Below are 25060 nucleotides of genomic sequence, written 5' to 3'. Positions count from 1 at the left end.
GTGTTATTTCAAATAAACTGATGTACTTGTAATCCTCATATGTACAACCAATGAAGTTAGCATACAGTAATTAGACCAAGAATCAAGGGGCTTTTCCTTTTTGATTTTAGAAAGAGTAGTTGCTTTTCTTCACAAAATAGCCACTATTCATGTTGCAATAAATCATTTTCTGCCCTACCTCTAGCGTGAGCCAGTACCTTGTCAGTCAAAAACTGCAGTACCTAATCAGTCAAATGCAGTATCTTCAAAGGTGCCAAAAAAACCACAGCAGCTTGTTCCCAGAATCAACCTTGTACAATTTGACGAGTTTAAAGAGACACCAACGTAAGTAAAGTCATAGCAGGTATTGTGTATGTAACTTCATATATGTACACATTATTGGTAGGTATTTAAATGACTACAGTTGCAGTTTTCTGTGATAAGTAGAACAGACATCAGAGTGCATTAGTGTTGATTGTGTTCAGTGTTGTTACCAGTCCTGGTAGGGTATATAAGGGGTGCGGACAGTGTCAGATGTTAAGTGATCACTGTGAAGGGCATTTGGAGATGCCACATACTTGTGTGAGACAGCTTTATCAGCATCTGACATATTGAAAGGAGCTCATTGTGGACCTCTGGCTGGTCGAACTGTGCAATATTCAGACTTGGGTGGCATTCAGATGTGATAGTGGACCTGTGTTGGACTGCATGGGAACAAGAGAACAAACTTACTTATCAAGGTTCCAGCCGTCCATGTCTGACTGCCACAAGGGACATCATAACCCCTTTCAAGCTGAGAACAAGTAATGGGTTCCCTGTAACATTGTGTCATACCATACCATTGGCCTGAGACTAACAGCACCCGGACTAGGGAATTAAAGTCCCATGCTTAGGCTATCATTGGCACCACAATACAAAAGATTGCGTTTGGAGTGGAGCTATGACCGGGAAGCATGAACTTCTGATGAATGGCATCACATTGTGTTCAGTGATTATTTGTGGTTCTGCACTATCCAGGATGGCAAGTATAATGGCCACCTGGGGAGAGGTCTTATTCTTCCAATGTTTTGGAGAGGTATAGCAATGTTGCTCCTCCTGTCATGATGTGAGGAGCCATCAAGTACAACTGGTACAGCTGTTTGTTATTGAGGATACTCTGACAGCACAATGGTATGCCGTGAAAATCCTGTATGCTCACATTTTACGTCTGATGTGGCAATATTGCGCTACCAGTTTTCATCAGGGCACTGCATCTACACACTTGGCACGTGCGTCTATGGACTCTGCGTGATGTTGAGGTACTCCCAATGGCCAGCAACATCCCCAGATATGTCGCCAGTAGAACATATATGGGATTAGCTTGGACATTAACTCTGTCCCACTCCCAGTATGTAGGATATAAACGTCCATTTACAACGGTTTTGGGTCACCTATCCTCAGGCAAGAATACAATGGCTTTGACATCCTTCCTGACTGAATCAGTGCATGCATCCAAGCCAGAAGGAGTACAATGTTGTATTCTTAAGTGAGTTTATATTTCCAAGATCTTCGTAAATTTGACCCAATGTTGTAGACACTAAAGTAACATCACATACTCTCTCTCGACCAGTGAAGTCTCATTTTGTTTCCTTTTCTCATTTTGGGTGCTTCACTTTTTTGTCAGGCTGTGTATTTATTAAGAAAATATTGTGAAACTATGTGAATGAAGCATTTGTTAACAGAAAATGCTTAAAATAATAAATCTAAGCTTTTCACAATAGATACTATGGCTTTTCAGGTACCTGAGAGGGCGCATGAAGTATGATGATCTCAATGATATTGTTCAGGAGATTAACCAGATTGTTGCAAAAAAATATAGCATAGTCACGCAACAGCTGAAGACACTAAAGAGATCTGAGCAAGAGCTCTGGAGGAAGTATAAATTAGAAGAAGTGAATGAAGTTAAAGGTGAGAAAATGTGCTCAAGGGTAGTCTGCCATCTTAGTATACTTTAAAAATCACAGTTTGGATTTCAGAATGATTGTTTATTCAATAATGATGTCTATACATTGGGTTGTATGTGCAAAATGGATGATGTGTTTTGTGCTTGAAATTTTGGAGAATATTCTAAGGTTTGCATGAATAAAATGACTCGGAGAATATACTACAACTGAGAATACTCTTATGTTGAGTAAAAGAGTGAGGGAAGTTGATCAACACAAAGAACATTCTCCAATTTCAACAGAATAAAACTAGAGAAGTTTCTCACAAGTGGAGAACATTCTCAATTTTTGAAGCGAGCTCTGTGGCGTACTGCAAGCGAGTTAGTTCTGTTGATGTTAAGTTTTACCAAGTTCTTTTTAGTAAAAAGGTAGAATTTATGCAGCTTGCAAGTAAAACAAAAAATTATACTCAGGCCGAAGAAATAGGTACGAGAGAAACTGTAGAAGTTTATACAGGTTTTAGAACAAAAACATTGACTGGCAAATCCCTTCCTTCCTGAAAATTGTGAAAGAAGAGAGAGCAATCTTTCAAACGATGTGAAAATGAAAACATTTTTGTGCTATTTAGTAAACCCATGTTTTCAGACTGCTGTAGAAGACATTGGTATATACCAGACAACGGTATCGCTGATATTTTCAGATGTCCATGTCACCCAAAAAGTGCCGTTGTGGTACAATTTCCCAGAAACCGTAAAATTTTAGTGGCAGTCAAGGCTTTCAGTTTCAGTGTGTGGTGGGGGCCGTTGATTGCATGTAGATACAAATCATGAAACCTGCTGTATCACCATAGAAATGAAGCATGGGCAGTTTCTGCTGTATGTTAGGAGTGCATTGTTTACATTGGTAAGTAGCTACATAACAAAATTATATTGTCATAAGTTTTGGAAATTTTAATAAGAAGCCTTATCAGTAATTAATTCCAAGTGAAGCCCATCTCAGGAATTCAGTGTATCACACAATAAAAATATTGCTGCAATACTGAGGTACCATTTTCTGTATTGCTTTTGCTCTTTCTCCCAAAACTGGTTGGCCTATTTAAGGGGGGATTTTTGAGAAAATTCATTGCACATGTAAACTAGTGTAACTTTTACTGCTTGAGAGATAATTGAACCAAATCTTAAACATGTTGAGTTTATGTTGTTAGCTTCGATCTGGATTTTTTCCTTTTTTTTCCTGATAATTTGATCAGGACATTTCCAGATACTTTCAGAACACATACTATCATACGAAGAACTTTTTCAAATGTACTTATCACTTTCAAAATGTGGTAGGTTGTTCTTAGTAATTAGATAAACAAATTTGTATACCAGCTTTTTAATATCAAACTTAGAAAACACAAATCAATTTTTCAGACTTAACTCAGCAATTTCTATTTCACAAAAAATTAAATAAATTCGATCATAATGAGCTTCGAAAATCTTTCTACCACAGTAAGTTGTGTTATAGTATTTACAAAGCCTGGAGCACATTTCACCTTTTTATCTGCGGTGGGTGAACAGGAAATATTTCTTACACACTGAAAAATGAAAGATGCAGGAAATGCAGTAAAAAGATTTTGTTAGTATTTATGCCAGAAGCAAATACAGGATGTTAATGTTTGCCATAACCATACATCTGGTGTTTTTCTTATAGTTTGATCCTTCTGGCATGCCCTTTTGGCAATATCCAGTGACATCTCAGAACCAGGAACACACACATCATCAATATTCTTCTATAGGTTTTCAGTGAAACAACCTGTGTCAAATCGTAGTCTCATAAGTGTCCTTATTCTTCCAGTTTTACCATTATTGAACACCAGATGAGCATCACTTGAGGAAATTGTAACAGTAGTGGAAGAGCAAAATGTTGCTTAGGGCATCTCTTCTATGAGAGGATATTAAAGCTTTTGTTTGGGTTTTGTGTTCTACCATGTGTAAATTTTTTTCAATAAATTGTAATTAATCACATCATAAGTAGACTTGCAGCCTTCTACACTCCAGATATATCTTCTCTGATGGCAGGAAATAATAAAATATCACAAACAAGGACAAAGTCATGTACGAAAAGGGACGTGGCACTGCACATTGCTTGAAACAAGATGGCCTGTAAATTCATTTGTAGCAGAAATTAAACTCTGAAAATTGGAGATAATATTTCTAACATGCTACACAACTATTTCGTGGTTGTGGTGGTGGTGATTATTGAACTTTTCTCACATCACCCCTCCCCCTCCCCTCTTAAGAACACGTTCTCACAGTATAAGTTTATTTTTTTTATTATGTTAGAAATAAATATGTGGATCAGAAAAATGAATAACTGGTTAATTTTTTTCCACACACAAAACACAAATCGAAACATAATGCACCTCTTCCAGAACACATTGACACCAGTTCCATACGCATACATTGAATAATTTGCCTCTTTAGGGTGAGTTGAGTGAAATGTAACATTACACGTGTGTCCTGTCTTGGATGTGGCACACCGCATACACAGAGAACTTCTCAAGGAAGGGCAGTAGTGAGAAAGAAGTCCCTCGTCAGAGAGTATGCTTCTGATCTTTTATTCATATGTAACTGAGAACTTTCTCAGAGAATGTTCTTTTGCTCTAAGAATGTTCTCTGGAGAATATTCTCTTTTTTATTCATTTGACAGACTGACTCACCAGGATTGTCCAAGGATTACGTAACAAAACAGCAGCAGTCAGTATTTTCTATGACCAAGTCGTTACACTGTGTGAATCACATTATGTTAAGAAAGCTAATTTGTTACTGAATTGATAGTGTATTTAAAAGTACTCAGGACATACATAATAAAAGTAATTCAGAAACTTAAATTATGAAATACATTACTAGATCTTGCTGCTTCTGTTGTATTTTTGACCACAATTTCTGCCTTGGAGACTCAATGTCTATCCATCTGTTGTAAGATTGCTGCTGTATTATGGCCTGACTTAATTCCAAATTGCTTAAGAACTTCATAAGCTGTATTCTGCCTGCACTTAAATCATTGAAGGTGATCACAGCGCCATTGACCCCAATGTTCAGTGTTTTCAAGCTAACAAATACATTTTTGGGCACTGTAGTCCATACAGCGTTGTTGAAAGACTCATTTACATTTTGAGTTTTTCCTTTGAGGCATTTCTTCCGAAGATCTGGATATGCTAGATGTCTATATACTGGCTTTATTACTGCTCCAACAGCTTCAGGGATGGTGTTTCTATGGTGTTCTCAACATCTGATGTCTTGTGGAAAAATGTTGCCCACTCTGCTTTCCTCATTCTTTACAGGTTGCTGGTATTCTTTCTAATGCAGTGTTATGTCATTATAGGGCCTGCTCCTAATTATTGATCTGAATGAACTGGAATCACCATCGACAATGAATTTAGCAAGCTACGTTCTGTTGTTAGAGTGAGTGCTGAGAGATCTTCACAGCTGAGGCACTTTCCACCAAGGTTTTGACACTTATTAGGGGTCTCTTCATCAGAGTGAACAGTTGCTAAATCCTATAAAATAATACACAGAAATCACATATGGCAAAAAACACATTAACGAAGATGACAATTTTCATTACTTTCTTCTTATGTCTTTGCATTTTTATACAGCCTCAATCTAGTATACGGTTGCTGAATAACAGCTGTGTTCAAAACTGTAATGTCATATGCAGTAACTCATCTTAAAGAAAGTCCTCATTGCACAAAAGTGTATGCTGAGAATGAGAGATGCTGGCCCTGAATCATCTTGCAGGCAACTGTTCAAGAAGATAGGTATTTTAAGAATACATAATTTCTTTCAGGATGTAAATATAGAGTTGAGAAACGATTACAGTACTAGGAAAAAAATTACTGTCATTACTCTTCATTTAAAACAATGTAACCTCAGAAATCAGCAAATATTACACAACCAAACCTTTTGAGTACTTTTCCAATGGTATTAAAATGCTTGGCAGACAGCAAAGCTAAATTTGAGTTAGCTTAAAAAAATTCTCTCTCAGAAACTCCTATTGCATAGAAATGTTTTTATTTAATAGCTTCATTAATGCATACTTACTTCAGTTATTAAACTAAATTTTGTTTGTTATGTGAAATCATGTGCACATGGTCAGCATGTAGCAACATTTAAATAGAAATTATGTTAATATTCTGTAAATTGACCCATATAACTAAGGTCTTTGAAGTTTGTATATTGTGATTGTTTGCATTACAATATAAAACTTATGTAACAACTTTTCTTTCAGGGTCATATTTTATTACTGATGATGACTTGAAAAAGAACATTGCTCAAAACAAACTGATTTATGTGACAAAGTATGCAATACCTCTCCTTAGACACGTTAAGAAGGTATCCGAGGTTCGTTTGAAGGGAGTAACTTACTATACATTTTAATTTGTCTGGAAGTTGTGTGTTTATACATGATCAAAAATAACATTTTGTTAATATTTGGACTTAATTTTATTGGTCACCATTTGTCAAAGGATCTAAAAAAAAAGAACTAAATTGTCAAGCAATAAATGCCTGTCTTAAGCTGACAATAATTACAATGGAGAGTATTTTCAGTGCAGTCTTGAATTGTGTTTTGATAATATTAAGCACGAAATAAAGACTTGTTTATAATTTGGCATTATGAAGAGTTTTCAGTGTCACACTTTTAACATCTTGTTTTACTATATCACAAACTAGGTTATAAAATTTAGGCACATACCAATATACTAACATAAACTTGTGTTTTCATAGAGTAGAAAGAGTAAAAAATGACTATTTCCTTCGTTTGTTTCTACATTTTGAAGCAATGGTCACTATGCTCATGAAATTTAACCTTCCTTATTTTTCCTTAAGACAATTTACTTGGAAACTACGTAAGGTAACACATGAAAAATATAATTATTTAACTGGCTTAAACATTAGGTGATAGCCTTCACCCTGGAATGACACAGCTAATAATTTCTTTGGCATCATTACATTGACCATAAAACTTATGTCCTCTGTTTAAAAGTAAATTAACATTTAGATAGCTTCTTCTTCAAGTAATTCATGATCACAACTATGATGTGGTGTACAAACAAAGAATTCCAAAAGGTTCAGCAAAGGGCCACGAGAAAATGGATTACGATAGCGGCCCCTCTTGTCTCGTAGGTAAGAGTACCGTTTGTAGTTGAACATTTCGTTTGTTGTTAGGTTCATGCATGCGTGAAGTACCTGAAAACAACACATACTGTCATACACAAAGAATGAAGAGTGTTAAGATACATCGCTCATATATTCAGTATTCCACAAAGTATTAACACCAGCACTATTTAACTTCAGCATACTCACAGAAGTACAGGTCAGAATCCAACCTAGGCCACAAAATACAAGGGCTTCAATCAATCCCAAGGCATATAAAATACCAAAACCTTCAACAGCAATGCAATAGCAAGCAAAGTATATTGTAAATGAGCAATTGATAGCAATGCTCATAACAAACAAGAAGAACCACATTCTGAAAAACAAAAAAGGGGACAATTAGTATTAGCTTTTTCTGAAATTACTTTTCAAGACATGTTAATTGTAAAATAACTTTTGACACATTTAACTTTGATTTGGTTTCTTAAAAATGAAGGGAAGTTTAACTTTACCTTGTGTGAATCTCACAACTTTCACAGGTGGGGATAGTGAGAAAATTCAGCTTCAGACCAAGAGTGCTCCCTCATTTAAAAGGTTAATAAGATAACTGGCACCTAAATGTTGCAGTATTATAACTTGACTGATGCCCATAATATTATTTTAAATAATTTAGAAGCAAGGATAAGAACTCGCCAAACAGCGAAGGAGTAGACACACAGAACCAAGAACTTCGCTAGCTTTCAGGCCACACCTGTACAGCTACATACGCTGTGACGAGACTGCAATTCTTTAGCTTGACTAGGCTGGGGGGCATGAAAAAGAACTTGGCAGTACGAGTCCACTTAACAATAAGACACTGCACCCCTTCGGGCCTAGATGCAAGCCCTGCTTTGATTGGGAAAATTATCATAAAGCTGTTGTAGCCTCTCCCAAGCTGCCCCAACTGTTGTAACTGGTCATTGATAAACTGGTTACTGGCACTGGGGAGAAGTTTGTTTGAGCTTGTCCTACATAAGTTCTGTTGGGCCAAATCTGCAGATTTTGCTGGCCACAGGAGTACCTAATCATCATACACAGTCAGTTCATCCCAGTGTGTTGTCCTCCGTGATTAGTGTTCATCAGAATTACCGAGGTAAGTGTGATACAACAGCTTTTATTTTTTTATATGCGTGAATGATCTGGTGGATGGGCTGGAGTCTCATCAGGTGATTTGAATTTTTAAGTCATCAAAATGATTTTGATCATTATTCTTGTTCAATTAATTGGTTTAGATGTGACTTTATTTCTAATCCTTTCTCAGGTGATTTTAATCAATGTTTTAACTTTGTGTTCCTCTTACTTTTCTTCCTTTCAGTCTTTTCATTTGGAATTTATGTGCATTATTTTTATCAACCTGTCATAATATTTAAATATTTGAAAATGCTGATACATTTGTTCAAAACAAAATGTGAAATAATCTATTTATATTAACTGTGCAGTGGTGTCAAAAATGAATTTTTCAGTTGTTGACTCTGAAACTAACATTTAAAACAAAGTCTTGTTGCACTATCGACAAAACGATGCAGATGTAGATTTACAAGAAAGAAGTAAAATGAAATTCAAGCCAATGTAGGCAAAACTATAAAATGATGAAGTGGAGGAAGTTAAATCGAAGTTAATATGGATTAACAATTAAAATCATATTAACAAAATCCTAAACGAAAGGATGAAAAAATTGAGAGCAAATAAAAAAGTTACATTGACATGAATTGTGTTGTTGTTGTTGTTGTTGTTGTTGTGGTCTTCAGTCCTGAAACTGGTTTGATGCAGCTCTCCATGCTACTCTATCATCTGCAAGCTTCATCATCTCCCAGTACCTACTGCAACCTACATCCTTCTCAATCTGCTTAGTGTAGTCATCTCTTGGTCTCCCTCTACGATTTTTACCCTCCACACTGCCCTCCAATACTAAATTGGTGATCCTTTGATGCCTCAGAACATGTCCTACCAACCGATCCCTTCTTCTAGTCAAGTTGTGCCATAAACTTCTCTTCTCCCCAATCCGATTCAATACTTCCTCATTAGTTATGTGATCTACCCATCTAATCTTCAGCATTCTTCTGTAGCACCACATTTTGAAAGCTTCTATTCTCTTCTTGTCCAAACTATTTATCATCCATGATTCACTTCCATACAAATACTTTCAGAAATGACTTCCTGACACTTAAATCTATACTCGATGTTAACAAACTTCTCTTCTTCAGAAAAGCTTTTCTTGCCATTGCCAGTATACATTTTATATCCTCTCTACTTCAACCATCGTCAGTTATTTTGCTCCCCAAATAGCAAAACTCCTTTACTACTTTAAGTGTCTCATTTCCTAATCTAATTCCCTCAGCATCACCCGACTACATTCCATTATCTTTGTTTTGCTTTTGTTGATGATCATCTTATATCCTCCTTTCAAGACACTATCCATTCCGTTCAACTGCTCTTCCAAGTCCTTTGCTGTCTCTGACAGAATTACAATGTCATCGGCGAACCTCAAAGTTTTTATTTCTTCTCCATGGACATTAATACCTACTCCAAATTTTTCTTTTGTTTCCTTCACTGCTTGCTCAATATACAGATTGAATAACATCGGGGATAGACTACAGCCCTGTCTCACTCCCTTCCCCACCACTGCTTCCCTTTCACGTCCCTCGACTCTTATACCTGCCATCTGGTTTCTGTACAAATTGTAAATAGCCTTTCGCTCCCTGTTTTTTACCCCTGGCACCTTCAGAATTTGAAAGAGAGTATTCCAGTCAACATAGACAAAGCTTTTGACAAAGTCTACAAATGCTAGAAACGCAGGTTTGCCCTTCCTTAATCTAGCTTCTAAGATAAGACGTAAGGTCAGTATTGCCTCACGTGTTCCAACATTTCTACGGAATCCAAACTGATCTTCCCCGAGGTCGGCTTCTACTAGTTTTTCCATTCGTCTGTAAAGAACTCGCGTTGGTATTTTGCAGCTGTGACTTATTAAACTGATAGTTCGGTAATTTTCACATCTGTCAACACCTGCTTTCTTTGGGATTGGAATTAGTATATTCTTCTTGAAGACTGAGGGTATTTCGCCTGTCTCATACATCTTGCTCACCACATGGTAGAGTTTTGTGAGGACTGGCTCTCCCAAGGCAGTCAGTAGTTCCAATGGAATGTTGTCTATTCCGGGGGCCTTGTTTCGACTCAGGTCTTTCAGTGCTCTGTCAAACTCTTCACGCAGTATCGTATCGCCCATTTCATCTTCATATACATCCTCTTCCATTTCCATAATGTTGTCCTCAAGTACATTGCCCTTGTATAGACTCTCTGTATACTCCTTCCACCTTTCTGCTTTCCCTTCTTTGGTTAGAACTGGGTTTCCATCTGAGCTCTTAATATTCATACAAGTGGTCCTCTTTTCTCCAAAGGTCTCTTTAATTTTCCTGAAGGCAGTATCTATCTTACGCCTAGTGAAGCCTCTACATCCTTAAATTTGTCCTCTAGCCATCCCTGCTTAGCCATTTTGCACTTCTTGTCGATGTCATTTTTGAGACGCCTGTATTCCTTTTTGCCTGCTTCATTTACTGCATTTTTATATTTTCTCCTTTCATCAATTAAATTAAATATTTCTTCTGTTACCCAAGGATTTCTACTAGCCCTCGTCTTTTTACCTACTTGATCCTGTGCTGCCTTCACTACTTCATCCCTCAAAGCTACCCATTCTTCTTCTATTGTATTTCTTTCCCCCATTCCTGTCAATTGCTCCCATATGCTCTCCCTGAAACTCTGTACAACCACTGGTTCTTTCAGTTTATCCAGGTCCCATCTCCTTAAATTCCCACCTTTTTGCAGTTTCTTCAGTTTTAATCTACAGGTCATAACCAACAGATTGTGGTCAGAGTCCACATCTGCCCCTGGAAATGTCTTACAATTTAAAACCTGGTTCCTAAATCTCTGTCTTACCATTATATAATCTATCTGAAACCTGTCAGTATCTCCAGGTTTCTTCCATGTATACCAGCCTTCTTTTATGATTCTTGAACCAAGTGTTACCTATGATTAAGTTGTGTTCTGTGCAAAATTCTACCAGGTGGGTTTCTCTTTCATTTCTTTGCCCCAGTCCATATTCACCTACTACGTTTCCTTCTCTCCCTTTTCCTACTACCGAATTCCAGTCACCCATGACTATTAAATTTTCGTCACCCTTCACTATCTGAATAATTTCTTTTATTTCATCATACATTTCTTCAATTTCTTCGTCATCTGCAGAGCTAGTTGGCATATAAACTTGTACTACTGTAGCAGGTGTGGGCTTTGTGTCTATCTTGGCCACAATAATGTGTTCACTATGCTGTTTGTAGTAGCTTACCCGCATTCCTATTTTCTTATTCATTATTAAACCTACTTCTGCATTACCCCTATTTGATTTTGTGTTTATAACCCTGTAGTCACCTGACCAGAAGTCTTGTTCCTCCTGCCACCGAACTTCACTAATTCCCACTGTATCTAACTTTAACCTATTCATTTCCTTTTTAAATTTTCTAACCTACCTGCCCGATTAAGGGATCTGACATTCCACACTCTGACCCATAGAACGCCAGTTTTCTTTCTCCTGATAACGACATCCTCTTGAGTAGTCCCCGCCCGGAGATCCAAATGGGGGGACTATTTTACCTCCGGAATATTTTACCCAAGAGGATGCCATCATCATTTAATCATACGGTAAAGCCGCATGCCCTCGGGAAAAATTACGGCCGTAGTTTCCCCTTGCTTTCAGCCGTTCACAGTACCAGCACAGCAAGGCTGTTTTGGTTATTATTACAAGGCCAGATCAGTCAATCATCCAGACTGTTGCCCCTGCAACTACTGAAAAGGCTGCTGCCCCTCTTCAGGAACCACACGTTTGTCTGGCCTCTCAACAGATACCCCTCCGTTGTGGTTGCAAGTACGGTACGGCTATCTGTATCGCTGAGGCACACAAGCCTCCCCACCAGCGGCAAGGTCCATGGTTCATGGGGGGATTGACATGAATATGGATTAGAAATAATAAAAATTACATTTAAACCGATTAAGTGAATAAAAATACTAATCAAAATCATTCCAATAAAGATAAAGCATCTGAGAGGATTTGAATCCACAACCTTCTGCATATGGGGAATGCTACGGGAACCAACCAGAGTGAATGGCTGCAGGGTGTGATACCAACACAATCGTGATGATGACTTCAAGAAGTCAATAACACCACTGGGGACCTCTTCTTGTTAGGTGATGAATGGCAGCTAGCTCTAAATGAAGGAAAATTTAATTTAACACAGACAAATAGGAAAAACAAACTCATGGTGTTCGAACACAGCATTAGATTAATTATCTACACGTAACAGTGCAAAGTAATATTGAAATGAAACGAGCATGTGAGGATTGCAATAAGGAAGGCGAACTGTCGACTTCAGTTTACTGGGAGACACTTAGGTTAAGTGTGATTCATCTGGAAAGAAAATCACATCTAGGACAGAGGTGCGACCCGTTTTCGAGTACTGCTTCAGCATTTAGGATCCAGACCAGGTCGGATTAAAGGAACACATCGAAGCCATTCAGAGGCAGGCTGCTATATTTGTTACCGGTAGGTTCAGACAACATGCAAGTATTACATAGATGCTTCGAGAACTCAAGTGGGAATCCCTGGAAGAACACTGTTAAGTAAACTTACAGAACCGGCATTTGAAGCTGACTGCAGAATGTTTCTACTGCCACAGTGTGTGTTTAGTGTAAGAACTATGAAGATAAGAGAAAATAGGGCTCCTATGGAAACATCCACTTTCTTCACGCTACCTTTCTTGTTCCACTTGAAAATAAAGACTAGTAGGTGGTACAGGGTACCCTCCATCATGCACTGTACAATGGCTTGGAGAGTATGGCTGTACATGTGAACATACCAATGTCATCTGTGGACAAGCACTGTCCTGGCAGAAAATAACGTGATACTGTCGCATGAGGAGCAACGCTTCAGGACAGGATGTCGTTTTGTACCGTCAGAGTTCACTCCACTATTACCAGTCCTCCCCTGAGGTCCAAACAGACTGCTTCCCATACCATTGTGCTAGAAGTACTACTGCTGTGCCTCTCCAAAACATCAGAAGAATGGGAACTCTCCCTGTGTTGAAACTGTACCACCAACAATATTCATCCAGGATAGTGAACAAGTGATTTTCTGCTGAACCCAATGTGATGCATTCATAGGAGTCCTTACTTCCTGGTCATGGCACCACCCCAAATGCAGCCATTTCTGTTGTATTAACAGCAGCCTAAGCAAGAGACTGAAATTCACTAGTCAAGTGGTCACTACTCTCCAAACCATGGTGCACAATGACAAAAAATGTTACAGGGATTCCATTATGTTTTATCCATTGGCAGATGCAGATGTGAAGGGGTTGATACTTGGCGCACGATATGGTGGTCCTCCCTTGTGGTGGCCAGACATGGTTGAGCAGAACCTTGACAGCAAGTATGCCTGCTTTCACATTCCCATGCAGCCCGTCATCGGGCTACTGTCATACCTGAATGCCTAACAAATTTAGATATTGTACAATTTGATCAGACGCTCAAATGGAGACCCTCAATGAGGCTTATTCAAACCCTGTAGGTACTGAGAATACCATCTCTCGTGAGTTTGTGGAGCTCCCTGTTGTTCACAGTGATCACTTTTGATACTGGTCACACCCTTTATATACTGTAACAGGTATTGTAATAATGCACTGTGGTGATCATTCCACCTGTGACGCAAACTGCAAATCGAAAGACTTACAAACTCGCCAATGGTGTGTATGAGAATGAAGCTACGTGGCCAATCGACCATTTCTTCTGGGTGCTTCAGCTTTTTTTGTCGGGTTGTGTACAATATAAAGTTTATAATTCAACACTTAGGTTGTGGTTGTGGTGCTGCTGGTGCTGGTCTTCAGCCCAGAGACTGGTTTGATGCAACTCTCCATGCTACTCTATCCTGTGCAGGCTTCATCTCCCAGTACCTACTGCAGCCTACAACCTTCTGAATCTGCTTAGTGTAGTCATCTCTCGGTCTCCCTCTACGATTTTTACTCTCCACGCTGCCCTCCAATACTAATTGGTGATTCCTTGATGCCTCAGAATATGCCCTACCATTCGATCCCTTCTTCTAGTCAAGTTGTGCTGCAAATTTCCTCTTCTCTCCAATTCTATTCAATACCTCCTCATTAGTTATGTGATCTACCCAGCTTCTATTCTCTTCTTATCTAAACTATTTATTGTCCCTGTTTCACTTCCATATATGGCTACACTCCATACAAATACTTTCACAAATGTCTTCCTGACACTTAAATCTAAACTTGATGCTAACAAATTTCTCTTCTTCAGAAACGCCTTCCTTGCCATTGCCAATATCCATTTAAATCCTCCCTACTTCGACCATCATCAGTTATTTTGCTCCCTAAATAGCAAAACTCCTTTACAACTCTAAGCCTCTCATTTCCTAATCTAATTTTTTCAGCATCACCTGATTTATTTAGACTACATTTCATTATCCTCATTTTGCTTTTGTTGATGTTCATCTTATATCCTTCTTTCAAGACACTGTCCATTCCGATTAGCTGCTCTTGCAGGTCTTTTGCTGTCTGACAGAATTACAATGTCATCGGCGAACCTCAAAGTTTTTATTTATTTCATCATCATCATCATCATCAAAGACTGATTATGCCTTTCAGCATTCAGTCTGGAGCATAGCCCCCTTACAAAATTCCTCCATGATCCACTATTCAGTGCTAACATTGGTGCCTCTTCTGATGTTAAACCTATTACTTCAAAATCATTCTTAACCGAATCCAGGTACCTTCTCCTTGGTCTGCTCCGACTCCTACCCTCTACTGCTGAACCCATGAGTCTCTTGGAGAACCTTGCTTCTCCCATGCATGTAACATGACCCCACCATCCTGACTGCTACATCTATAGAGTTCATTCCCAGTTTTTCTTTGATTTCCTCACTGTGGACACCCTCCTGCCATTGTTCCCATCTACTAGTACCTACAATCATCCTAGCTACTTTCATATCCGTAACCTCAACCTTGTTGATAAGGTAACCTGAGTCCACCCAGCTTTCGCTCCCATACAACAAAGTTGGTCGAAAGATTGAACGGTGCACAGATAACTTACTATTGGTACTGACTAGCTTCTTGCAGAAGAGAGTAGATCGTAGCTGAGCACTCACTGCATTAGTTTTGCTACACCTCGCTTCCAGTTCTTTCACTATGTTGCCATGCTGTGAGAATATGCATCCTAAGTACTTGAAACCGTCCACCTGTTCTAAATTTGTTCCTCCTATTTGGCACTCAGTCTGTTTATATCTCTTTCCCATTGACATTACTTTCATTTGGAGATGCTAATCTTCATACCATAGTCCTTACATTTCTGATCTAGCTCTGAAATATTACTTTGCAAACTTTCAATTGAATCTGCTATCACAACTAAGTCATCCGCACATGCGAGACTGCTTATTTTGTGTTCACATATCTTGATCTCACCCAGCCAGTCTATTGTTTTCAACATATGATCCATAAATAATATGAACAACAGTGGAGACAGGTTGCAGCCTTGTCTTACCCCTGAAACTACTCTGAACCATGAACTTAATTTACCGTCAACTCTAACTGCTGCCTGATTATCTATGTAAAGACCTTTAATTGCTTGCAAAAGTTTGCCTGCTATTCCATAATCTTGTAGAACAGACAATAACTTCCTCCTAGGAACCCAGTCATATGCCTTTTCTAGATCTATAAAGCATAGATAAAATTTCCTGTTCCACTCATAACACTTCTCCATTATTTGCTGTAAGCTAAAGATCTGGTCCTGACAACCTCTAAGAGGCCTAAACCCACACTGATTTTAATCCAATTGGTCCTCAACTAATACTCGCACTTTCCGTTGAACAAAACCTCAGAAGATTTTACCCACAACGCTGATTAAAGAGATACCTCTGTAGTTGTTACAATCTTTCTGTTTCCATGTTTAAAGATTGGTGTGATTACTGCTTTTGTCCAGTCCAGTCTGATGGAACCTGTCCCGACTCCCAGCCTGTGTAGCCATTTAAGACCTGACATTCCACTGTATTTGATGAGTTCCGACTTAATTTCATCCACCCCAGCCGCTTTATTGCAGTGCAATCTATTGACCATTTTCTCCACTTCCTCAACTGTGATCCTATTTCCATCATCATTCCTATCCCATTGTACATCGAAATCTGAAACATTACTGATCATATTTTCACCTACATTGAGCAACTCTTCAAAATATTCCCTCCATCTGCCCAAGGCATCAACAGGATTCACCAGCAGTTTTCCTGACCTGTCCGAAATACTTATCATTTCCTTCTTACCTCCCTTTCGAAGACTGCTAATTACACTCCAGAATGGTTTTCCAGTAACTTGACCCCCAGTCTTCCCAAGACTTCTTCTTTCTTCAACATAACTTTCTCTGTCTACCTGAGTTCTAGTATCTAGCCATTTTTGATACGCCTTCTTTTTCCTTTTACAGGCTGCCTTGGCTGTGTCATTCCACCAAGCTGTTTAATTCATCCTGCCTTTACTACTGTTCCAAGACATTCTTTAGCCACTTCTAGTACTGTGTATTGTGTCCCTGTACCTTGTCCATTCCTTTTCCAATGACTGTAATTGACTACATTCAACTAACTGGTACATTTCTGAGATCGCTGTTTTGTACTTGTGCCTGATTTCCTTATCCTGAAGTTTCTCCACTCTTATCCTCCTACATATGGACCTGACCTCCTGCACTTTCGGCCTCACAATCCCAATTTCACTGCAGATTAAATAATGATCAGTGTCATCAAAGAATCCCCTGAATACACGTGTGTCCCTCACAGCCTTCCTGAATTCCTGATCTGTTATTATGTAGTCAATGACAGATATGGTTCCCCTGCCTTCCCAAGTATACCGGTGAATGTTCTTATGTTTAAAAAGGAGTTTGTGATTACTAAGCCCATACTGGCACAGAAATCCAAGAGTTGTTTCCCATTCCTGTTGGCCTCCATATCCTCTCCAAATTTACCCATAACCTTTTCATACCCTTCTGTTCGATTTCCAATCCTGGCATTAAAATCACCCATGAGCAGAACACTGTCCTTGTCCTTTACTCTAACAACTACATCACTGAGTGCCTCATAAAAACTATCCATCTTATCTTTATCTGTCCCTTCACAATGCGAATATACTGACACAATCCTAATTTTCTTGCTAGACACTGTCAAATCTATCCACATCAGTCGTTCGTTTACATACCTTACTGCAACTACGCTGGGTTCCATTTCTTTCCTGATGTAAAGCCCTACACCCCATTGTGCTATTCCTGCTTTGACTCCTGACAGGTAGACCTCCCACTTCCTCTTCTTTCTCACCCCTTACCCGAATGTCACTAACACCTAAAATGTCCAGCCCCATCTTACTTGCAGCCTCTGCCAGCTCTACCTTCTTCCCAGAGTAGCCCCCATTGATATTAATGGCTCCCCATCTCATTACCATTTGTTTGCCAAGTCGTATTCTCTATGGATTTTAATTCCTACTCCGAATTTCGTTTGTTTTCTTTACTGTTTGCTCAATATACAGATTGAATAACATCGGGAATAGGCTACAACCTGTCTCACTCCCTCCCTGACCACTGCTTCTCTATCATGCCCCTCAACTCTTATAACTTAGATCTGGTTTCTTTACAAATTGTAAATAGCCTTTCACTCCCTGTATTTTACCCCTGCCACCTTCAGAATTTGAAAGAGAGTATTCCTGTCAATACTGTCAAAATCTTTCTCTAGGTCTACAAATGCTGGAAACATAGGTTTGCCTTTCCTTAATCTAGCTTCTAAGATAAGTCGTCGGGTCAGTATTGCCTCATGTGTTCCAACATTTCTATGAAATCCAAACTGATCTTCCTCGAGGTCAGCTTCCACCAGTTTTTCCATCCGTCTGTAAAGAATTCTCGTTAGTATTTTGCAGCCATGGCTTATTAAAGTGATAGTTCAGTAATTTTCACATCTGTCAACACCTGCTGTCTTTGGGATTGTAATTATTATATTCTTCTTGAAGTCTGAGGGTATTTCACCTGTCTCATACACTTTGCTCACCAGATGGTAGAGTTTTGTCAGGACTGGCTCTCCCAATGCCGTCAGTAGTTCTAATGGAATGTTGTCTACTCCCGGGGCCTTGCTTACACTCAGGTCTTTCAGTGCTCTGTCAAACTCTTCAGGCAGTATCATATCTCCCATTTCATCTTCATCTACATCCTCTTCCGTTTCCATAATATTGTCCTCAAGAACATCGCCCTTGTATAGACCCTCTATATACTCCTTCCACCTTTCTGCTTCCCCTTCTTTGCTTAGAACTGGGTTTCCATCTGAGCTCTTAATATTCATACAAGTGGTCCTCTTTTCTCCAAAGGTCTCTTTTAATTTTCCTGTAGGCAGTATCTATCTTACCCCTAGTGAGATAAACATCTACATCCTTACATTTGTCCTCTAGCCATGCCTGCTTAGCCATATTGCATTTCCTGTCTATCTCGTTTTTGAGACGTTTGTATTCCTTTTTGCCTGCTTCATTTACCGCATTTTTTGTATTTTCTCCTTTCATCAATTAAATTCAATGTCTCTTCTGTTACCCAAGGATTTCTATTAACCCTCGTCTTTTTACTTACTTGATCCTATGCTGCCTTCACTATTTCATCTCTCAAAGCTACCCATTCTTCTTCTACTGTATTTTTTCCACCAATTATTGTAATCGTTCCCCAATGCTCTCCCTGAAACACTTTGCATAGCAGAAAAAAAAGGGAAAATAGACGGTCTAATGATACAGGGAACATAAAGCAGTGAACTATAGACTATTTTACCTTAATCTCATGATACGGATGTGATTTATTTTTACTGTAGTTTCTGAACTCTTGAAAAATTGGATAATGACTGTAGACAGTAGTGCTGCCTCTTGGTGTTTCCTGAGAGTGAAGGCACATAAAAATTCATCTTCAGAGAGAGATGCCTTCTTTAAGATGCCTAGATAGTTTATCCGAGTCACATCACGACATACACACTGTGTGACGTTTCACGTGGCTGATAATCGTTTTTTCTTTAACTTCTAAGTTCAAAAACTGAGACAAACCTAATCACGATTCTCCATTAAATAGTGCCACTTCCATGATACGTTTATGCATATCCATAATTTTTTGATAAACTGGATGTTCGTGGCAAATTCAATTTAGTAGCAAAAGTTATCCAAGTCAACTAAGCTCCTTTAGTGCAATAGTGCATTAAAGAAACTGTTAACTACATTCAAGACACCATGTCTCTCTCACAGCAATACCTCATTATTTACTTTTTCACTGTGCATTATTTACGGTTCTAAAAAAAGGTAAACGTTGGTTTTCTCTCAAAAGGGAAACAGTCATCCATGTGCTTGTTCTATACCAGATAAGTCATCTAACTAACAGAAATGTAATTTTCTGTAAATTTTCCCTAGAGTAGCAATGCTTCCTTCATTTAACCCATTAAGCACAAATTCTTTTCAGAAGGTTAGTGATTTAGCTTAAGTGATTGTTTGCTTTTTATGACGGTGTTTACCAGAGTGGTGTTGTTGCTTATGTTGGAAACACAGTGAGAGCACATGCTCTTCTGCTCTCAACAGCAGCAAGACAGATTGAGCTTAATGAATGTGCAGAATACCATCAAAATTGTCCCATTTGCTTAATGTGGAGAGGTTGGAGTAGTTTAATACTAACAAGTCGCCTCCTCCTGTAATCATGGTGAAATTTTATTTTCATCACCAGGATTCAAAATGGCTACCTTCAAGTATAGTGCCAGAAACAAGTGTGTTTTAGCAGCCTTAACTTTGGAGCTGGGTTGTAGTGGGTGAAACTGGAGAACAAAAGTAAATTACTTTTTTACTACAGAGGATGGTAACTTATTCAGATTAACACTTTTCTAATTCTCCAGTGTTGGACGACTTGTTCGTTTTCCTGAGTTTTGCAACGACAGGTTGTCCTGTGGGAAGAACTACTGCCACAGAAAAAATTCATTAGTTTAAAACCAGTTTGCTGAAAATTTACTGAATGAATTTAGCACCTAAAAAGAAACTTACTCCTTTCTTCCAATAGCCCATTGCTGCCCCTTACAAATAATCACATTAAAAGAAAATACATGCTACTTCAAAAGTACAGAAAACAAAACCATCATTGTGCTTGGTTGAAAAATGGATATAATTTCTTAAGTAACTGCTTCATCGGCCTGCTGACACTTCGAATTGGCTTACATTAGCACAAATTTGTGATTGTGGCATTGTTCTATATTCAGCCTCTTATGTGTTATATTCAGATTACGTTGCAGACATAGGGAAGAACAACAGTTACTTCAAATATTATGCAGAAATGGTCCTGTCTGTATTCTAGTCCTATTCCAAGCTTTTGTTGAAAATAAGATACATTATTATTAGCGCGCGCACACACACACACACACACACACACACACACACACACACACAGTAGGATTTCTGTGTAAAGGGGCAGAGGTTTTATTCCAAATTAATGCGCATAAGGTTTTGTTCATTTTCTTTCTTGCCCTAGGAGATATGTCTACATGGAAACAGCAGAATAGAGGGTTTGTTGTTAATTTTCCACAGATATGGCTATAAATCAATGGGGGTCACTTATGGTGGCAACATTTGCTGTTAAAGCCACATATGATGTGGTTGACTTCGACAAAAAATTGAAATAATAGTATAGTTAATTATAAATTAATTCCATGATGTTACAGTACAATGGCAAAGGTGATTAATGCTCCTTATTCTGTCTAAACAGCAGCAGCAGTAGGTATACTTAGAATTATATTACTGAATTAAAAACAGGCTACACAACTCAAATGTATCTTTTATAAAAGAAGCCAGGAGACTGAGCTATAGTTTTGAGGGGCGAGGGGGGATTGTAATGTGTATCATTCAGTATTACAATTCAAGCATTCACTTTCTAAACTTTTTTTCGAAAAAATGTCCTGTGATTTTATGGTTACAGTCATAACCTTCAGACAAATTACACTGAAGTATTAACATGAAAAAAAGACCTAAATACCATTGATATACGGTGAAGGTTTGATGAGACAAGCTGTGTTGATATGCCACCAAGCAAAGGCAGTGTTACAGATGTAACGAGACCTCCACTTTTCATGGAATTATGTGGATACAGATACAGAGGCTGAACTGCTTAATTTCGTTCACATATGTGAAATTCATTTTTTGTCTGTCATCACAAATTCTATAACCGCTAATGAGAGCTCATGACTCAAAATCAGATACTTGAACCATTCTGCTTTGAGTCCATACACTTTATTCACAAGTCATGTCTCATCATTAACTGGCTGTTTGTGGTCATATTACTACTGTTATGCAGCAAATATGATGTCTTTTGAGACTTGGGACCAGCATAGCATGCCTGAGCGCATTGTGCAATGATACATAAAACACGATGGTTGTCCGCTCCACTGATTAGCGTTTAGTGAGGAAAATACTTATTGTCACCACCAGAATGTAATATTTTTTGACAAACTGGTATTTCCCAAACTCAATTATGGTCCAGGATGAGTATGTAAGCCACATGGTGTCTGTTTTGAACCCCAACTGTAATCCATGAGTCACCTCACAACGACCATGTGCCAGTAACAATTTGGGGCTGGATGTGTTCCAATAGATTTGGGCTACCACATAAGATCAGATGGCTGACTTCTTGTCCAGTATACTTATTATGGGCAGCGATGATCCCATCAGTGCAACAACTGTATCAGTCTCCACTATACAAATGTTGGACAAAAGTATGAAAGCACTGTGAGATATGCATTCCAGACACTAGCCAGGCCCACACATGGTGCTGTTGTATTTGACCATGAAATGGCACCTATTGAGAGCACGCAACATGTTGCAATTGTCAGTTGTGGTCAGAACAGTTTTCTTTGTAGATGTAGGTACATTACATGGAAGCTAAGTGAATTTGAATGTGGGAAAATTGTTGGTGTTTGTGTGATGGGTGCTTCCGTAACCCAAGGGAGCCAAAGGGTTTGGTGTTTAAAGACCGTGTCATAGATATATACTGCACATATGGAAAGAGGAAACATATCATCCTCAAAGTTACAATTTGGACGAAAGTGTGTGTGGAGTGGTTATGACAGTCACTGAATAGAATTGTGACAAAAAATAAGAGGATAACAGCTGCAAAAGTCACTGCAGAACTGAATGTCTCACAAACGCTGTCAACACTGACACACGAAGGGAGGTACATAAGCTGGGAATTGCAATTCCAAAACCACTGTCGGTGATACAAACGTCCATGACAGGAAAACATGGTGCTCGAGCCATAAAACGTGGACTGAGGAGGAGGTAAGTAATTTGTTTCGCACAGTTTACAACTTCCAGCTGAGTTTGCAAACCAACAACACAGACTGCTTGCTGCCCATAGTGGGGGGTCTGATGATGATTTGGGCAGCCATATTGTGGTACTCCATTGAGGGGGGGGGGGGGGGGGGCGGCACAGTTACCTTTTAAGGCTGCATTACTTCCAAGGATTTTGTAACCACTTTGGCTGATCAGGTCCAACCCCCACTGGTGGTGCTGTGTTCCAAGATGACAGGGCCCCTGTTCACACAGCCCAAATTGTCGAAATCTCCCCTGGCCACCACAGTCACTAGAACTCAATATAATTCTGGTTTTGTTGTCTACTTCTGAGAGAAAGGTGCATGACTGCTGCACAGCTCCACCATTTTTACCTGAACTTGCCACTATTTTTTAAGAATAATGGTAGAAGAATCCTTGAAATCTATGCAGGAGCTGCCAGTGTCCATTCCAAAATGAATGAAAGTTGTTTTCAATGTAAACATATTTCCCTACACCATATGGTATGTTACACCTCATGTATTAGGCATGGTAATGTGTTGTTGTTTTTTTGATTTTCCCATATTTGTGTTCACCCCTGTCAATGTCAGGTATAGTGCAGGAACAGTTTGCAGAACACAACCATATTTCTCTTTGTAACTGGCTGCCTCCTGCAACAGACCTCATCTCCATTTAAAACATATGGACAGAGACAAAACAGACCATATTAGAATATTGACCTAAGCTCATTCCAGAAACCTGCAGAGATCTTTGTAATATCACTCTAACTGCATTGATAGATGTAGCAGAAAATGACAAATTTATTATTCACCTTGTAGCCTACTTTTCTTGCACGATGCAGTGGATAGAATAAATAAATTAATGCATTAACACAAAAATTAATTGCTGATGGTGGGATTCAATTTAAATCCTACTGTTGTGTTCCTGTCGACTGTGCCACTGATCTATGATTTACTATACTAAGTGTTGCACTATTCACAATATTGTGAAAAGATTGCTACTCCACATACAGTGGAGATGTTAACTTGCCGACAAGCACAAAAAAGAATGATAAGCGAGTAAGCCTTCTGCCAAAGGCCACCTCCTGAATCAAGACAAAAAACCGCACATGCACATGCGCGCGCACACACACACACACACACACACACACACACACACACACACACACCCAAAAGAGAGGCCTTTTAGCTGAATGCTTACTTGTTTAGCAGTCTTTTTGTTATCCCTGTCTGCAACTAAACATCTCCACTATATGGTAAGTAGCATTCTAGCCTTTTCACAGTATTAATGTTGTTGTTCTATCCTGGATTTTCCATTTGTTGATGTTGTAATATTCGGGTATTTCTTACTGTTATGCCACCTTTTTTCCATCTTATGACTTCAAATTTCAATTCAATGTCTGAAATCTTAGGACTGACTTGTTACTCTATCAATGACATTTATATTAGCTCTGCTACCTAAGTGGAATGTGGCACAGTGCAAGGATCAGTAGTTCGTACTTGCTTCAATATAGTATTTTGAATATTTACTGCATCGTACCTGTTGCGTAACCCAACACAGTTGTAGATGAATGGGCAATGGTGGTCGAAATATTCAACACAACGGCCACAAACCCTGCAATGTTTTGCACGTAATGGTCGCAGACAACGGCATGTGTGGCAAAGACGCTGCAGTACCTGTAAATGCAAACATAAACATTAATTTCTATACATCATGAAACAACATAGTTTGTTCAGAGCAGCACGAGGTTGTTATTGAAGTGAGTTAAGAGGAGCATATTTGTAGAGTTTAGTCTTTACCCACATTAAGTAGTATAATATACTGTTATCTGCTTACAAGTGAATAATCATGCTTGAAGTCAATAGATTCTGAGGGAAAACTAAATATGACCAAGGACAGTCAAAATGTGATTCTTGCTATTCGTCACTCTTCACTTGGTATTTTCTAATTCTTTCGATTTTAACATTACTTCATAATAATAAGGAAATCTCTTAATCTGAAAGCTGTTATATGTACCTGTTATTTCAACTTAAGTGTCCATTAAAATGTCAGTTAGCAGTGAAGTATGTGGTGAAACATATTAGGCTCGTTAAGTGATAAAGGAAAAAAATATGAAAAAGAGAACATCTGTTGCTTATACAAGTGTTCACGTGGGATTACACTTGTTAGCTGGTGAGAGACAAATATAAAAGTGATGATGTGTCAATCACTCAGAAGGAGGCTAGATGATCCCTGACATGTGATTCCTCTCATCCTCAATTTTAGAACACAACCAAAGCTGGAATTGTCAATATTGAATCGATTGTTACAAAGTGTTTAAGATATTTAACTGCAAAATACACTTTTAATAAGACAATAAGTTCACCTGAAAAAGGTGTGCTATAAATTATTTGTATGAAAGATCCAAAAGGTGTTCTCTCTCTCTCTCTCCAGTGCAACAACAATTGTTACACATTACCGGTTTCAACTACTTTAATAATTTTCCAGCACCCCTGTCACTGATGATCATTCATCTTTTTGATGGTACAAGGATTAAATTGTGGCAATGTTTTGGGTTTTCCTCTGTGATGAA

General features: G+C 38.6%; 2 protein-coding genes across 6 annotated transcripts in view; one reads left to right on the top strand and one right to left on the bottom strand.

Annotated features, from left to right (window-relative positions):
* The window catches only part of LOC126334527 (spindle and kinetochore-associated protein 1-like), a 424403-nt gene extending 417843 nt beyond the window's left edge, over positions 1 to 6560 (top strand). For all 5 annotated transcript variants that reach the window (XM_049996882.1, XM_049996877.1, XM_049996881.1 and 2 more), the window contains 3 exons: positions 185 to 324; positions 1757 to 1926; positions 6174 to 6560. In XM_049996882.1, the coding sequence (XP_049852839.1) occupies positions 185 to 324; positions 1757 to 1926; positions 6174 to 6322 (459 nt within the window). In that variant the 3' untranslated portion in view covers positions 6323 to 6560. The remainder of the gene's footprint in view (positions 1 to 184; positions 325 to 1756; positions 1927 to 6173) is intronic.
* LOC126334526 (uncharacterized) overlaps positions 6534 to 25060 on the bottom strand; it is a 75836-nt gene continuing 57309 nt past the window's right edge. Inside the window, exons 8-10 of the mRNA XM_049996876.1 lie at positions 24028 to 24164; positions 7250 to 7415; positions 6534 to 7132 (exon numbers count right to left, since the gene is read on the bottom strand). Coding sequence (XP_049852833.1) covers positions 6941 to 7132; positions 7250 to 7415; positions 24028 to 24164 — 495 coding nt within the window. The 3' untranslated portion in view covers positions 6534 to 6940. The remainder of the gene's footprint in view (positions 7133 to 7249; positions 7416 to 24027; positions 24165 to 25060) is intronic.

Source organism: Schistocerca gregaria, chromosome 2, assembly GCF_023897955.1.
Source record: "Schistocerca gregaria isolate iqSchGreg1 chromosome 2, iqSchGreg1.2, whole genome shotgun sequence".
In the NCBI taxonomy this organism is placed as follows: Eukaryota; Metazoa; Arthropoda; class Insecta; order Orthoptera; family Acrididae; genus Schistocerca; species Schistocerca gregaria.
The sequence above is the reverse complement of the archived record's forward strand: the minus strand, read 5'-3'. Positions and strand labels throughout refer to the sequence as shown.